Raw genomic sequence first — 17,038 nt, forward strand, 5'->3', positions numbered from 1 at the left:
TGTTGTACTTCAGTTTGTATGAGTCACTCGCTGGATTTTGAAAACAAAATGTGGGTGATCGTTTTCCCAGTTTGCGGGTAGATTTGAAAGAAAAAGGAGCGCTTTCAGAAGAAGGCATTAATTGAAAAGTAAATAAGAAAAAAAAAAGACATGAATCATCCGCCTTTTAGAGCAAAACCAATGCAAAAACGTGTAGATTGAACCCCTTTCTGTCACCATGTTGTTCTGAGTCCCTGAATGCCTTTCTGAGTACTGGAGGTGTTTGCACTGTACAATCTATCAGTGTCGTTAAAACTGTTTTATGTGTGCGGCTACGGAGCAGTAAATCCTGCAGCGTGAATCTGTCATGTGTCAGAACGTGTTGTCATTAGCAGATTTATCTCGCATTGCGGCCGATTTTTCTTTTTTAAAGTGGAACACGTGGCGGAGCGTTTACGAAGCGCCTCACATGAAGGACAATTTCAATTCTGGCACACAGGAGAGAGCCAGTGTAGTTAAGCGGTGCTTCATGTGAGCGGGACTTATATAAGACTTTTAGGCATGGTACATTCTGAATAATGCATGAGATCTGCATCAGTGATGCACCCATCCATCTTCCCATCAACTCTGACCAGTTTGACCCCCGCTGATAGATTTCCCGCCTCCATTCGTTGCATTCTAAGGTTCAGGTTTGGAGTCAGAAAACCTTCTTCCGTGTGTTTGCGGTTTCCCCCACATGGCTTACAACAGACTGTATGTGGGATTTTTTTGGGGGGGTTTTCTTCAGGGATGCACCAATCCACTTTATTTTTTTATACTTCCGATACAGATATCTGAGATTCCATATCGGCCGATACCGATCCGATACAGAAGAACAGAGCTGAATTGACTTAAAATGTTTAATCTTTTTAAACACAGACACAAAATGTACTGAAATACAAATGTATGTGATAACTCTGCACTAGTACAGCACACTTAAATACACCAACAGCTTCACACGTGCTACACGTTGCAAATGGATAGAAACAATTGCGACAAATAATGTTTGATTGACATCTCCGCTTCACCTTTCCTATGGATGAAACATCTGGAAACGTGAATAAATTGCCTCAGCGAATGAAGGAGCAGCTGACTGACGTCTTCTTCCCCAAAATCTGTCGGAGGACCGAGGGGGCGGGGCTCCTCACTTTAGGCGTCCTGGTGAAACACGGTCTGTATTTTGGTTCCGCCTTTTCACCGTTTGATTTTACATGGTATTTCGGTCAGTTTCAGTCTAAAAATATATATAAAACATTGGTATTGTGTTTGCCTCTTGTTACTAGTACTAATAACATTTATGCGGTGACTTATACTCTTTTATGCAGATTTTCTTTACTGTATCAACAAGCAATCATTAAAGTCTCACACAAGCTTGGTCAAACACGTAAAAACAACTTCAATTTGTTCAGTCAGTGCAATTTGGAATAAAGAAAGTAAAAGTAAACAATAGATTGATTACTTTGGTCAAACATGTAAAAAATAAACTGCAACAAACCTTTGTTCAAATGGTTCAGAAAGTGCAATCAGGAATTCTAAATATGATGTAAAATAAACAATAAAGCATGACATCTGCTGTTATTGTCACTGACACCCGATGCAGAATTTCTTTTAAATGTCAGGATCGATACAGATATTAATATCAGATCGGTGCATCTCTGCTTTTCTTTGGCAATGTTCACCACTCTCACCATAAATAGTAAGTAGATTTACACACGTGAGTGTGCAACTAATTCCAGTTCTCTTGACATATTTTACAATCTGAAAATATCTCTGCTGCTGAGTTTGCATAAGCTTTGAGGTCGGGTGACATTTTTCCATCTTTAGAGGATGAACTGAACAAAGTTTTGTCAGATCTTTGCATATTGTTTTATAAACCAATCCTGCTTGAAACATCTCCACATATATATTTTTTCTCCTGCAAATACCATGCACATACCCCTAAGTATTTGATTTAGGGGTATCAGAGTAAATGCCCTTTACACTTTTTAGATTTATAGTTGCAAAAACCTGACATAAATCTTGACATAAAAATATTGATAATGTTGTTACTTCCCCCTCAAATTCCGAATTAAACAGTAAAACTTTGTGATTGTTTATTATGTTTCAATAAAATACATTCATGTAATACATTGCAGATGTTTTAGCATAATTCTCTGAACACATAAATAAAGATCCTCAAACCAAGACAGGCCATTCAGAAACGAGCAAAACAACCATCTGGAGATTTCAGATCACATTTCTTATTGTTGCGTTTTTTTTTTGTTTTTTTTGTTTTGTTTTGTGATGCGTCAGTGTTAAAACTCTTGGGTTTTGCATTCTTGATTTCAGACAAAAGCACATGAAAGAAGCTTATCCTTTCTGCAGGGCTTATCCCCTGGAAATGAGCTAATTAAGAGAGGAAAACATAAAGGCCTGATCAATGAAGTGGTTGAGTCAGCTGAAAGCACAAAGGAGAAGCATCCAAAAGACGAATGCTTTGGCCAGAACCTGGTAAAGAGGAGAGACACTAAAAGTATAAGCCCCAAACTAACTCTGGTAGCTGCAGCAGCAGCAGCAGCAGAGGCTGATGAATGAGGGAGAAATAAAGAGCAGCGAGGCTTGTGGTGTTCAGTGTGATGTAACACAGTGCTGGCCGCAGCTATTGACACTCCTGGTTAAGCAGTGGGGAAAAAAAACTTTAACCTAAAATAATCTGCTGTTGCAGTTGCAAAGAACATTTTCACAAAGATCCAACCTTTCATTCAATCAATGTTTTTCAGGGGTGATGAAGACCCACATAATTGCTTAAATAATATTTAAATATTGGTGCCAATCATGTAATTAAGAGTAATTTTTTTTTTACTGTTCTTCTCTTTCCTTGTTCATTTCTTTGTTTCTTTCTTACATAAAGCCCAAGATGATTCATGTTTATCTTAGACCTTATCTAGGTTTAAGATAAATCTTTGGGCGTTAATGTTTACGGAACAATCCTGACTTTAACTTGATGGAGGATGTTTGGGTGGAGAACAAGCCTTCCAGCCTCAAAGACTTTAGACTGAATTATCTTAATGCCAGGAGAAACATGCACAAATCTGGTCAGCAACTGCAAGATTATAAGAAGTTTATGATTGCTGTAAAACTGGACTCTCTTTGCTCCAACCTTGCAGAGACTAAGAGCTTTTATTGGCAAAAGGTATTTATAATAGCAGATGCACCAATTTTTATTTTTTACATGGGATGTCTTTTCTAACTGAATAAGAAGTTTTCTCACATTCAAAGCCTCTGTAAAATGGCTGATTGAGACCCCCTTCTTTAGGATTAGAAGTTGCTGAATCTCTGTGGAAGTAAATTAAGGAGGAATTAAGCGTGGATTAAGCTTACGGCACTGCAAAATGTTTCCCAGTATTTCATGATGGTATTTATTTATTTATTTATTTTAGCTAGAATAACATATTTAAACCAATGTCTCTAGTGACACACACACAAAAAAATCAATTTATGTCACAAAACAATGAGTCAAAGCTATTCTAGTCCATCTGTAGTCTAAAGTTTGGAGGATGTTATGCAGGAAGTCATCAAGAATTACAAAGTTCACATGGTTTGCTTTAAATGCACCACTGGGCTCCCTGGCATATTGAGCCACAGTTTCAACATATTTGAAAAGCAGAAGTACAAAGGAAGTCGCCTCCTCAGAATAAACTGGAATGTTTTGCTCTCTTTCTCTCAGAGACGGGACGACACTGGGGACTGACTGTGAGTGTGGAGAAATGTGAAAGTGACAAATCTTCACAGAGGTCCCAGGTTATCTGTGACACAACCTTCAGCTGTATGTGTGTAAAAAAATGCAATTGAAAATGTGCTTTGTAAACGATGGTAGAGCTAAAAAAAAAAAAAAAAAAGTTTGGCTATCTGCTTGTACTCCCAGCAAAGCAAAGAGCCTTCAGCCTGATCTGGCCCACTCATCGTATCGGTGTAAACCCTCTGAGATGGCTGATAATTAAAATCTTTGGAACATTTTCTTTCATAAACTGACTGATTAACCCTGGATAAATACCGTAACTATAACAACCAACGCTGTAGTCTCTGTGATGACTCCAAATGTCCCTCTCAATAAGTGTTTGTTCCATGGATTAAGCGTTCTGCTCGTTTACCTGGAACTCTGCCCAAAGCGTTTCTGGACATCAATGGGAAACGCGTCAAAAGTTCTCAAAAATTACATTCATTTTGTATTGCAGTTAAAAAAAAAAAAATTACTATCAATAAAATGACACAAAAATCCAACCACTAACGCATTTAGTCGGCACAAAAAGAAATGTTTTTTTTTCTATCATACTCAAAGTTGTTGTAGTCGTTTGTTTTCTTCTCACCATTACTTCACCTTGATCCTTTCTATGCCATGTTTTCCTCCCTTTCCCATTTTGAAGAGAAACTAAGTGAAATGGGCCAGTAAAACAGGAAGTAATGGATTTCTAATTAAAAGTGCTCAGCTGCTCTGTGCAACTTAAACATCTGAAACTTAAACGTATCCGTTACATTTGCTGTAAAGGAAATTGTAGGAATGCCAATAATTGTGGCTCTGCTAAATTGTGTTTTAAAAAAAAAAATTTCTTAACATCTCGACATTACAGATTGGGTTTAAAAATAAAAACCTGTGTTGGATTATGCTACTGCAGCAAAAGAAGGAAATCATTTCTGAATAGTCTTTACCGGCGACCCTTATAGTAGCCGAGGCTGCCGGATTCAACAGTTTACTTAAAACACGGCTGTCCCTGGCATATCAAACTGCTTTTGTTGCCTCCCACACAGCAGGCGGTCCTCTGTTGGTGTTTTTGTTCGTTTTGTTTGATTATTTCACAAGGCGTCACTCACACACTTCCCTATTTATATACGTGACAATTCTACACCACGGATGTTCTGGCGTTGGCATGCTCCGCATCCACTTACTCTATTCAAATATCACATATGGCAGATTACGAAAAACAAACAGCAGCAACAAGCAAAAATGAAAACGGGACTTTCTCACAGATTAATTAGTTTAGATCCAGCAAAACCACAACTTACCTGGAGCAGCACATCCAACATCAGATGAAGACGCAATTCAACACAACACTCAAATATTTACTCTTGTGGGGGTTGACACAGATTACATCTACGTAACAATTAAACTGACATCATTTTTACAGAGCGTAATGTGAAAATGTGACGAGCATGGAGCTGCTACGGCGCCTGGCAAGAATGTTCTCCCTCCTTGAACTTCTCCACGTTTCGTCACAAACATGAAGATACATTTGATGGGATTTCAGGTGATGGATGTGCCACAAAAAAAAAGCATATTTGTGAAGAGGAAGGAATTCGATACATTGTTTCCAAACGCTTTCCCAAAGAAATGTGAAAATGTGGCGTCTATTTGCACCCAACCCTATTTACTCTGATATCCCTAAAAAAAAAACCAGTTCAGTCAGCCATCTTAAAAAGTCACCTAATTAGAACGCATCCATCCATTGTTGTTTCTTCCTTCTTATTTTGTAACATTAAGTTGTTTCTTTCACAGCGCCTACACAAGTTTGATTGACAGCACTAAGAGCCTCCTCCTGGCTCTGATTGGTTGTTTTCCACCAGTGGAGGAGCATTAATGCAAATATCTGCCTCATATATTTTACTGACAGTTTTAATAAATACGCAAACATCATATTTTTTTGTAAAAGTTACATTTCTAGCTCTAAAAAAGAATGAAACTATTAAGATATAAATGAAATAAATATCCAGTTTGATGTTTGCCACAAGACAGATGGGACACAAAACTAACACATAAAACTTTGCGTGAGAACGAAAACGCACGGCGCACCTTACCCTGAACACATTATCCACAATGTGAAACATGGTGGTGGCAGTGTCATGCTGTGGGGATTCTATTGTAAGAATGCGGACGGAGTTGACGGGAAGACGTATGGAGCTACACGAGAGACAAGAAAACATGAAAACAAATCCATGCCACAGTTTTAATTTATAAAAAGGAAAAAAAAGTTGATGATTGTTTTCTTTCCACTTCACAGATATGTTCTGTTGGTTTATCATAAAACCCTAATTAAGACGTTCGTGGTCGTAAGGTGACAAAAACGTACAAATACGTCATCATTTGACAGAAAAGCCTTGAAGCTCGGAGAGTCCCAGTTTACTTTATTACATCAGAAAACGGTCACAGAGTCACAGGAGAAGAAAAGCAAGAAAGAGTTACCATTTGGGGCTTGGGGAAGGTCAGTTACTAATGCAAAAAAAACAAAAACAAAAAAAAAACAAGACGTTTTGTAGTTCGACAGCCTTGCCTCCAGCGCGCCGCTCCTTTTGTGTCATCCGCCTCCGCAGCCGTCTAAATACAGCAGACAGTTGTTTGGGTCGAAGCCACCGATCTTGATGAACGACACCGTTACCGATCATTTACCACAGTTTTATTTACCACATATTATATTGCAACATCTTGTAAGGAAAAAAAAAAAAAGAAAGCACACATGTAGCTTTATGAGCGCACAGTCAGATAATTGGTTTAATAATGCATTATGAAATCAGAAACCATTAACCACAAGAGTGATTCCAATGAGGGATGAAAAGTAAAAATCTGAGTGTCGCAGTGCTGCTTCCTGGTGGGTACTTTCTCTCCGCTGTGATAAACTAATGTGAAAGGGATCAACATCACACATCATAAGTCACCATAAAAATTAGACTTGGTGCCAACAAATCAGTGGAGGCTGTACAATTTATATGGCACTTACTGTCTGCTATATTCAGACTTGTTTTTGTTGATTTCTTTGCCTTAAACTAAAAAGAAAATACTGTCAGTCAGTCGGAGAGGGAGCGAGAGAGAGACAGCAGAAAAAAAACTTTGTTTGGACTCTTTCATTTGTTCTGCGACTCATCTTCCCTTGTAGCGTTAATCACTTGATTACTCGCACAGCAGAGAGGGTCCCAGATCACGACAAGTCGAGGAAATGTGTTTAATAAGATTAGCAAATCATTAAAAATGCTATCCTTATTACTCCTGGCGGGGGACGAAGGACACGCGGGGAGTCGTGTTACTCGTTAGCCTCTTTCGCTTAATTGAGGACATGTGGGGCCGTGGAGGTCAGACTCTCACCGATCGATACTGCTGCACCCCTTTTATACTACTGCTGGGGACAAAAAAAAAAAAAGAAAAAAACTTTCATTCCCATTTACCCTGGATCCTGGATGCTCCGCGGTAGATTAGCTGTCTCCTTTGCTCCGTTAGCAGTCCCAGTTTCCTCCCACGCAACCTTTTTTTTTTTATTTTTATTTTTTTATTTCCTCTGAGCAGTTCGCTGACTCTGTGTTGCACAAATACGGGGAGTTCAGGGGCCTGTCGGTGCGCGCAGCTCACCGGCGGTGGGAGCGAGTCCGGGGGCGAGGCGGCGCCGGCTCGGAGGGGAGGGCGGCCATCAGGCCCGGGTGGTACGGGGCCGGCCCCGGACCTCCCGGCGCCCGGGCCGAGGGCTCCATGCCCACGTTGTGGTGCAGCGACAGGTGGGCATGGCAGTGATCCAGCACCGACTGCTCACACCTGTACAGAGCCAGGGGGTTCAGCTGCCGTGGTATCTGGACAGAAAAAGAACAGAACAGAAAGGGTAGGAGAGATAAAAAAAAAAAAAAAAACATGGCGTCATATATACGGCTTCCAAAAAGAGTCAGAGAAGCCTTCATGCCAACATTTATCAGCTCTCAGAATATTAAGAATTGGCTTAATTTACATCATGCTGTCAAGGCACAGCTCTGTCATTAATGGAGACTTGGCCGGTGATGCAGCGTTGAGCCCCAAGACCTGAAATCTGTGCCGCTCAAACACCCACTTTGAGCTGGAATGATTTATATGCAAGATGAAAGCCTTAAGCAAGAGTGCACACATATTTTCTGCCCTCTTTTAAATGGAGTCAAGGCTCCATTTAGAAGAGACCGCTTATTACATTACAAGCTCTTCGCCGATTCAAAGCGCCATGTTCATTTCATATGCTAGTGTGGTCCGAATTATGTCAATTAAGGAGAACAAAGCTGCATCATGGCTTGTGGAATACAGATATTAATAGATTGATGCATATTAATGGGTTCGCGCAGTGTACGAATGCGCCCATACATTCTGGAGTGAACAAAGGCAACAAGATGCAAAAATATTCAAGATGCAATTGTTCAACTTGGATTTTTTTTTTTACTGAACCCAGCAGGAGACGGTGAAGGAAAAATAGGAATGAAGAAGTTCAGCAGCAATCCTTTCTCAGATCTCACAAAAGTTTTTTTGAGAAAACCCTCCGTGTTACTTTTGGGAGTTACCCCATTAAAAATAATTTTGTGTCGCATCCAAATGACATTTTGAGAAAATTCACAAAAGCTTTGCAAGATCCCAGGTTACTTTTGTTCAGACACTGGAAATGTTTTGCAATAACAGCTTAAAGCTAAAATTGTGCAACCTTGTTCTCAACAAACCAAAGACAATTAAGTTCCATCAGTGGAGGTTTTCTGTAAAGTTCTAGGATTGATATTTAATATTATTTGTCACTGTACACATGTACAATGAGATAAAGTATAAGTGTTGGTAATATCTCGTTGCCATTGCCTTTCCGGTGCAACTCCATTCAATTCTCATCTCCCTTCACTGCCCATTCCAGGCATTCTCCCATTGACTCGGATTCTCTCCACATTTGGCCCACTACCAGGCCAATCAGTGAACAGATGGAGAAGTTGTGAATGATGACGTCAGTTTTCTCAGCTGCTTTAGAGTTGTAGTCTGCCTCTAGTTTTAGAAAATGGCAGCAGTGGAAGTGAATGAAGCCGTTCAGTCCTTGTTGGACACGCTTCCAAGTTTTCTGTGAAATTTAAAACTTCAACAGAGTCCACACATCCAGGAAACAATCATTTTTCAATAACTTAGGGTCCAGACTGTTTGTACCAAGCAAAGCGTAGAACAAGGGACTGTGTTTTTACTGGACTATGTCAGAACTCACAAACGATTCAAAATTACTTTTTCTCAGCAGACATTTTCTCTTCACCTTCACGTCCCAAAAGAAACCTATGGTTTCTCGCAAAGCTAACTAGGATCTCACACAACCTTTGCTGATTTTTTTGTGTTTCGTGAGACAACGGACATCTTCATTCCGTCAAAAAAACTCACAAAGGGCTAAGTCTTTTTCCAGTCCGTATCCCTATAGGAAAAAGACTAAGTATGTACTCTGAAGTGATTGTGAGTAAAAGCAACAAGTCACAGACATAACACTTATTATAAAACACTGCATGTTGCAGATGTTCAATCAACTGGATTCCAAAGGCTTCGGACAAAACCGAATCCATCCGAAACGCGCTTCGTGTCGACTCTTCGCCCGACATTGTTGAGAAGAACTCGCAGTCCTGTCCCTTTTCCAGAGCTCTGAATTTCGAGCCCACCTCGTTTTAAAGGTTACATTCTAGTCTTTCGATAACGGCGCCGCTCAGTTTATTCTCCCCTCTAATAAGAAGATTAGTGGAAAACACCATTGTCTAATTCAACGGCTGAACTTTGCACACTACTTGAGAGGACTTCATAAAAATTCATGAGCAACAATCCCTTGGAATGCACAATGAGCCGGCTGAAGGAGGGGCGCTCTGCATGTGGGGGTTCTTGGTGCAGATTGCCGATGGGGGGAAAAGGGTTCACAGAGGACTTGTTTCTCCAATTATTGCTACAGACGGAGTCAAACACGGAAACAGAAGAGTCGACTTGAATTTAGGCCTCGCTTTTTTCCCCCTCCCGTCTATATGCGGCAGTAGCTGGCGGGGCATCACCAACCTTTGCCTCCTCGACACTTTCTTCCTCCTCTTAACGTCTCTAATCACGCTACAGAATAAGCCGAGTTGCTCAGGCAATAAAGGGCTGTGTTTGCCCATCAATGCTAAGCTTTATAGACTAACTCAGATCTTTAAAAGTAATAAGATAAAAAAAAAAAACATCCTCAGAGAGGCGTAGACGTGTTGGTGTATGGATCTTCAAGCTAAACAATATTCAGTCCAGACTGTAAAAAAAAAAAAAAAAACAGTTTTAAACTCTACAGTCTTGAACGGATGTTATATGGTAAAAAGCCTGCGAGTTCATTTCTGCAGAGCTTTTATTCAAATGAATTTCAGATTCCCTCGGGATTCATTTAAACCGTACAGAGACACTACAGGAGCTGCTTCCCATTTATTATCGTATCTTCAGTCTTGGGTGGCAACATCAGCATTTAAGATTGTGTCTGCTATCTTGAGTTTACACTCACAACAATTCTTTATATATGTATAAATACAAATGAATGCAGGTATTGCTTTTATTTGACACGCACGCTTCTAATTCAGAAATGATAAAAGCATGAAGATAGACAAGCTGTAGATGTAGGAAACAATTTTTTTTAGCTGCAAGATTTGCTGAAAAGCAGCTGCTCTGCATCACCACCTCACTCCCTCCCTCCCTCTCTCTCTCTCTCTCTCTCTCTCTCTCTCCTCAACCACTTTTGTCAGGTTTCTGCTTTTTTTCCCAGCTCCTGGCTTGAACCGTCACCTACTTCAGTTTCCATAAAGTGCACCCTCAGCCCACATCTCCCCCAACTTCCCCCCCACTCCTCCCCAACCGTCACGTGGAGCTGCTGCTTACCATGAAATAAAATGTAATTTCCGTTTTGCGGGGGTCTCTAATTTTTTGCAAGTTGCTGCACGGTATTCCCCCCCCTCCCCCCCTTTGACAGCTGCAGGTGGATTACGTGCAGAGCTTCTCTCATAGCTGTTGTAAAGCGGAGCTAAAACAGAAACACTGAAGCTCTTCTTCCGAGCTTTCAGACCGGCTCTGGAGAGTCTCTCCTCGTAATTCGTTGTGCGATTTTGTTGAAGCGCGGGAGAGGAAGACAGAACTATTTGTTCATTTAAAAGTGTTGCTAAGGGAGTGAGGTGTGACACAACATGGGGTGGAAAGTTGGATTTCACACTTAGGGCAGGAGTTATTCTAATGACCCTCTGCTTAATAATTTGCACTCTTCTGAGTGTTTAGGCACCACTAAAGAGCCAAACGAGACAGCGGGGAATATCAACACACACAGCGCCCAACGTGACTGTTTCTACCTGTAGATCTGTGAGAACATCTACAGTGATGTGCCATAACCAAACACTGCAAACCCTAGAAAAAGCATCAGATCTGCGATTAAATATTGTTTTTTTTTTTTACCAGATTTATAAATAGTAGCAATTAAATGCAACTTTATCTGATTTGAACGCATACCTCACGTTTTTAAATCGATTGCAGCGTTAATGGATTCACAACTTCCTGTTTCCCAAGATCACATGACGACTAAAGTTTAACCTGTCACCACAAACTGTAAGCAAGAGGACGAAGGGAAGTAAATAACAAACCTACTAGCAGCCGTTTCTTTTAAAGCTTTTCTTCATATAGCGCCAGTTTATTCAATGCTACTTTTAAAATGTGCTTCATTTTGTGCCGGATTGATGTTTTAGCATTTATGGGAGTTATGGGAGTTAAACATGAGTAGCTAAAATCTGAATAGTTATGAAAACACTTAATAGTTCAAATGTCAAATATTAAACTGCTTTAAAACACATAGTGGAAACTGTCTTAGCACGACAGTAGATACTAATATGTACAATCTGCCTTATTTCCACAATTGGGGATTCAGCCAATCAGCGACGAGGAAAATAAACGCTGCTCCTGCTGTTGCATCGTTAATAAATGAATAAATCTGACGTCACCCATATTTGTCAGTCTGCACACTTTTAGGTTTGATATGGTTCAATCCTACTGAAAATGTTTAGACTGTGTTACAGCAGAGTCAGTGACAGGAAACCAACTCATTTAAAGGAACTCTAATGATTCCCCCACCAGAAACCTGTCAAATATCCAGCCAAACTTATGACAAACAAAACGTATCAAACATTATTTTGCGTGTGAATGTATTAATATATTAAAGTCTGTTCAGCCTTGACCCCTGTGGATGTGGAATAACTTTCGAAACTTGCACACCTGGATCTCGCTTTTGAGGCTCATTAAGGCTGACGTAATTAGTCTATACTGAAAATAAAACTAAATGCGACAAATCATTAAAAGCTAAAAACGAATATGGGCGAAGACGTGAGCAGTGTGTCCATCCCTTCAAGCACAAACAGAATAAAACCAGTAAGTCAGAAAGTCCTACTTTTGAAAAATCTTGAATCCCTGAAGGGATGTCAGACACAAAAACGCCGACTGCTTGTTTATGTTTATTTAATCAATCGCGACTGATTACTGATTGATCAGCCAGTTTAGTGTTCAGCCAGATGATCTGCAACGGAGTCAGAAAACAGACATGTTTACTACCTTTGATTGGCTTAAACTAAAAGGTAATATGAAGTTGAATATAGATAAATTCTGACCACTTCATGTTCGACTGAAGGCCTCGAAAGTTTGTGACAAACTCTACGAGGTCAAAGTTCAAGACTAGATTAAGCTTCGGACGGCTGCGAGGTTACTAAGCTGTCGCTGAGCTTTGTTCGACGCGGCGACAAAGTACCAGGACACGGCAGCAGAAATAATGGGTATGAGGACACAGCGGGCCGGTTGTTATGTCAGCCTTCTGCTCGTCTCTATGACGATTCTGCTCGTCTCTATGACGATTCACTGGAGCCAATGAGCCTGGCAGAGGAAAAGCAAATGAGGAGATGCAATAAAACTTTCCGCAAGACTCCGTCACATTATTACTGAACCAAAAGTCCCGTCACATCATGCGCCTTGCAATCCTTTGGACCATTTTATACATTGTACACACTGTAAAAAAAAAAAAAAGAAATAAAATACCAGCAGCTGTCGTTGCCAGGTAAAATCCAGCAACCACAACTGTTGGTATTTTACCATTAATTAAAGAAATAGTTTTTTTTTTAAGAAAGTGTAGCTTATTGGTGGTATAGGTCAACAAAAAAGTATTTCATAATTGCTAGATGGAAATAAAAAAAATAATTTTTTACAAATAAAATCTGCTGTTGCATTCAGCCTAGCCACCTTTCTATTGCCTTATTAAAATAATATCTTTATAAAACGCATTCAAGTTTTTATTTGACAAAAGAAAAAAATTCTAAAAGATGTAAGTACTTTTGTATATTCTAACTATACCGGGCTGTTTTTCTAATTTAAAAACGTAACTATTTGAAATCAGTCTGGCAGGACGGTTCCGCCTGGCTGTGAACTGAATTTAGTTTAGAAAGGTGTCAAAAACTTCTGGCCCTTCTTACTCATCAGTGGGCATCAGCATCCACCGATGACTAAATAACGAAATGTCAAAGCAATTACTTTATGTCGTCTTCCCCTATAAGTGTGACAAACTCTTAACACAGATAAACCGTTGCATTTAAAACCTGCTACATTAAAAATGCGTCCTTCGCATTATTGTAAAAAAAAAAAAAAGAGAGAAAGAAAAAATCTTTAAATTGAACGGGATTACTAACCCCGTTCCCCTCCGCCTCCCGTCTGCAGTGCAGAAGCAGTAAACTTGAAACAGGATCGGTTTCATGTCTCAGCTTAGAGGAGAGGAGGAATAAAAGCCTTTTTGGCATACAAAACTGAGCAAGCGTTCAAGTTTAATCAGGAATATTGGGGAGAAGCCGGCTGTTATGCTTGGAGCTCTTAAAGAGGTGACTCACTGCCTCGTTCGGATTGGCCGACTGCCAGCAGATTTACTCCGAACTGGATGCTCCACGGAGTCCAGATACTGCAGGTATAGCGTCGCCGCCGCCCTCCCTCGGCTCTAGCGGCTCAGGAAATCTCCCACCAATCTGGTCTCGAAACACGAGATTGGATAAATACAAAACAAATCTGTCGATGGCGGAAGCTGCTTGAGAATAAGTCTCGCTCGCTCCTGATAGGCGTCAGTTCTTGTTCAGCGAGTCGCTGGACGCCGTCCAGAGTAAAAGAGGAGGCATCTGGCATCAGCCTGATCTCGTCTTCACTCTGTTAACTGTTAGCTTGACCTATTTACACTGCACTGAATTTTAAGAGAGGGGAAACCAAAAAACACACACACAGCAGGCCCTGAACAAAACATGCTACCCGTTGATGTTGCTGAACTAATAAACCCAAACTGGGTTTTCATTCTCTTTCTCACTTCTCTCTCTTGAACATAACTTCTCATCATCGCTGTAACCATCCACATTACTCAATAAACTTTCTGTTCAACAGGTTCTGGAACTGGTTGGGAGTTTAAACAGAACAACAAGTCTAATTTAATCCTGTTTTATTTGATTCAGAGCTAAAAGCTGTTGTTTTGTAAGGTATAAATGTTTAAGCATTGAAGCCTCACTTGCAATTATCTTGCTTGCAGTTGTTAAGTTACTGATTTTATTACTACTTATAAAGGTCAGAAATGGGAGCACAATGTCAGTTCATTTCAACTATTTACATTTTAATATTCCTCAAACCAGAAGCCGAAGAAGAAAGTGCACCAGTGACCATCTGTCTGTCTGGTTCAATAACTTGTCCGGGGGAAATTATTAGTCACATTTTTTATTTTTTGGAATAAATAATATGAATACTCATTTTTCACATTTTAATTGCAAAGAATAAAAAAAACTCTTCTGTTTAGTGTTTTAGACCTGACTCTGAATTATTATTTTTTGATCATTTGTGATTTCTAGTCTGATTTAGTCTTTCATATGGATAAAGTTACATCATAAACTCTAAATGTTGACAGACTTACTCTTTTTGATCTCTTGTATCAATTATGGCAATGAGCGTCCACAAATTACTTCCTCATAACTCTACCCTGTTACTTTAATCTATTGATTATTGAATGGTTTATGCTTATTTGAGCTGCATGTGTCCCAGCAGGTCTGTTTGTAGTCTTGAGATATTTGAAACAAAGAAAAACTTGAATTCAACTATTGTCAACTGACTAAAGTAGCTGAGTCATGAGAGGGGTGGCAAGCATCAACACTGTTATGTGGTTCATTTTGCATTTTTTTAATGGAAAATGAGCATTGCTTTATTGTCAGATTTTTTAATTTTTTTTGTAGGAGAAATGATAAGACATCCACAGCACTTCTTTTTGCAGCTGCAGCTGAAAACGGCGCGCGCCTCCTTGACACGCGGCGCGCAGCAATTAATTTTAATTTTCTAGCGGTTAGCTTCCGATTGCTAATGAAAGCGTTCACGTGGGTGGTCCAACCCCCCCCCCCCGTCGCAATGTTGAGAATGTCGGTCAAGCCGCCGCCGCTAAACGATTCCCAATTAGGTGACAGGCGGCCGCGTCGAGCCTCAGACTCGCACAGAAGATGTGAGCTCTCATTGGCATATTAACAGCATCCTCCGCCTGAGCTGCGCGGCTGCTCCCTGTCAGCTGGATAATTCACTCAGTGGTCAACGTTGCAGCACAGACAGGCCTCTATTATCATGGCTGTGTGCTAGGCAACACACCCGTGGATGCAGAACGGCCACATGACCCTCCTCTTCGAGATTGTTGCCTGGCACAGAGAGACTGAAGAATGGGGGTCTGGGAGGGCGACACCAGAGCCAAGCTGATAACAAGTGGGCATAGAGCTTAATTAAGTAGAGTAAGTAAGATTCGCTGTAGAGGCGCCACTTGGTATCAGTTTGGAGCAGAATTTCTGGAAGTTAAATCATTCATCAAGATAGAGGAAAAAAATTAATGAATAAAGGCTACAAACCACCTCTTCCATTGTTCACACGAGAAAGTTAATTAATTTTCGCTTAAGTGAAAGCGCACCTTAAATCACATGAAATCTCTAGTCAGAGCAGACATCATCGCTGAGGAGCAGCTCTCCCTCAATTCCTGTCAAACATATCCGTTTCACGTCTGACCACAACAGAAACCTCTTCAAGGTTTCAAATGCAGCTCGCATCGAAAACACAAACCGCCTCGGCGTGAGGAGCGATAACGCCAGGTGCAGCTGAATATTGATTAAACAATATATGACAGACATCTATGAATCACTCTCCTCTCTCTGGCCTGCCTCTTAGCCTGTGGGAGGCGCAGACTGGAAGAGATGCAGATCAGGAGATTAGTCCTCGCATAGCAAACAAACACCTAGAAAACTAAGAGTCAACTTCGCAACCTTGGATTTATTCATGCCTTTTTTTATTTATTTTTTTTTATTTTCAGTGACATTCCATTGCAACTTTAATGTGTTTGTTTTTGCAAAGTGACATGTAGCTGTAGTCGTTTTAAAGACGTACTGTCATCTCAATATGCGGGAATTAAGTGTATCTCCTCTTTACAGAGAGCATTTTCTTTCTTAGCGATGTCTGAGTGGTGCATAAATGTCTAGGTTACATTTGGTGGATATTTGAGCGTTTTTATCCAACATCCGAATCGTAATGTGGATCGGTTTTAGCCAAGCCTGACACACAGCAAAGCAACAAGAAACAACAAAAACGTGTGACTCTGACTACCACTTCTCTCAGTTTCTACTTGTGGAAGCAACTATATAAAACTAACTTTACCTTCTTTTTTATTTAGACGTGTTATTCATATGCTACATACGTTCATCTCTCGACACACACATATTGCATCCTAATCCTATAGCCAAGTATTTTATTTCCTGGACTTTACCAATCTGGTTGGAGCTGCGACCACATGTCCCAGATAAAGCAAAGAGAGAAGCGTATTTCCTGGTGGAGCTGATCTGGGTCAGTCAGCTGAATGCACGTTAGACACTTTTAACACCTCAGCTTACCCCGTAACACGACTTCAATTGAAGGTAAATGGCCCCGGCTTGTGATCCCACAGGTAGTGTGTGCTCGTCTGGGACTGTGAAAAAGGCTTAAGGTTTTCGTTATTGCCATCTTTGGCATCAAATTGTGTCCATGGGAGATTGCAAGAAAGTGCCGGAAAATCCAATTTAAAGTCGATTCCTTTCCTAAGGCCTTCAAGACACAAAACTGGTTTGTCCGTTGAGTTTGGAGACCTTTCTGCGCCGACTGACTTATCGACCTGAATTACACCAGTGGGCTAAATGTTGATAATAATACAGAAAGAAATCATTGGAA

At 40.4% G+C, this 17,038-nt stretch overlaps 1 protein-coding gene across 3 annotated transcripts in view; it reads right to left on the minus strand.

Annotated features, from left to right (window-relative positions):
* Nucleotides 1–6,154: 6,154 nt before the first annotated feature.
* LOC103469684 (leucine-rich repeat transmembrane neuronal protein 4) overlaps nt 6,155–17,038 on the minus strand; it is a 77,411-nt gene continuing 66,527 nt past the window's right edge. The window contains exon 3 of one of the 3 annotated variants that reach the window (XM_008417536.3): nt 6,155–7,602. In XM_008417536.3, the coding sequence (XP_008415758.1) occupies nt 7,384–7,602 (219 nt within the window). In that variant the 3' untranslated portion in view covers nt 6,155–7,383. The remainder of the gene's footprint in view (nt 7,603–17,038) is intronic. The other 2 variants (XM_008417537.3, XR_014088859.1) reach the window with 2 other exon arrangements.

Source organism: Poecilia reticulata, chromosome 9 (assembly GCF_904066995.2).
Source record: "Poecilia reticulata chromosome 9, P_reticulata-male-v2, whole genome shotgun sequence".
NCBI classification, from domain to species: domain Eukaryota; kingdom Metazoa; phylum Chordata; class Actinopteri; order Cyprinodontiformes; family Poeciliidae; genus Poecilia; species Poecilia reticulata.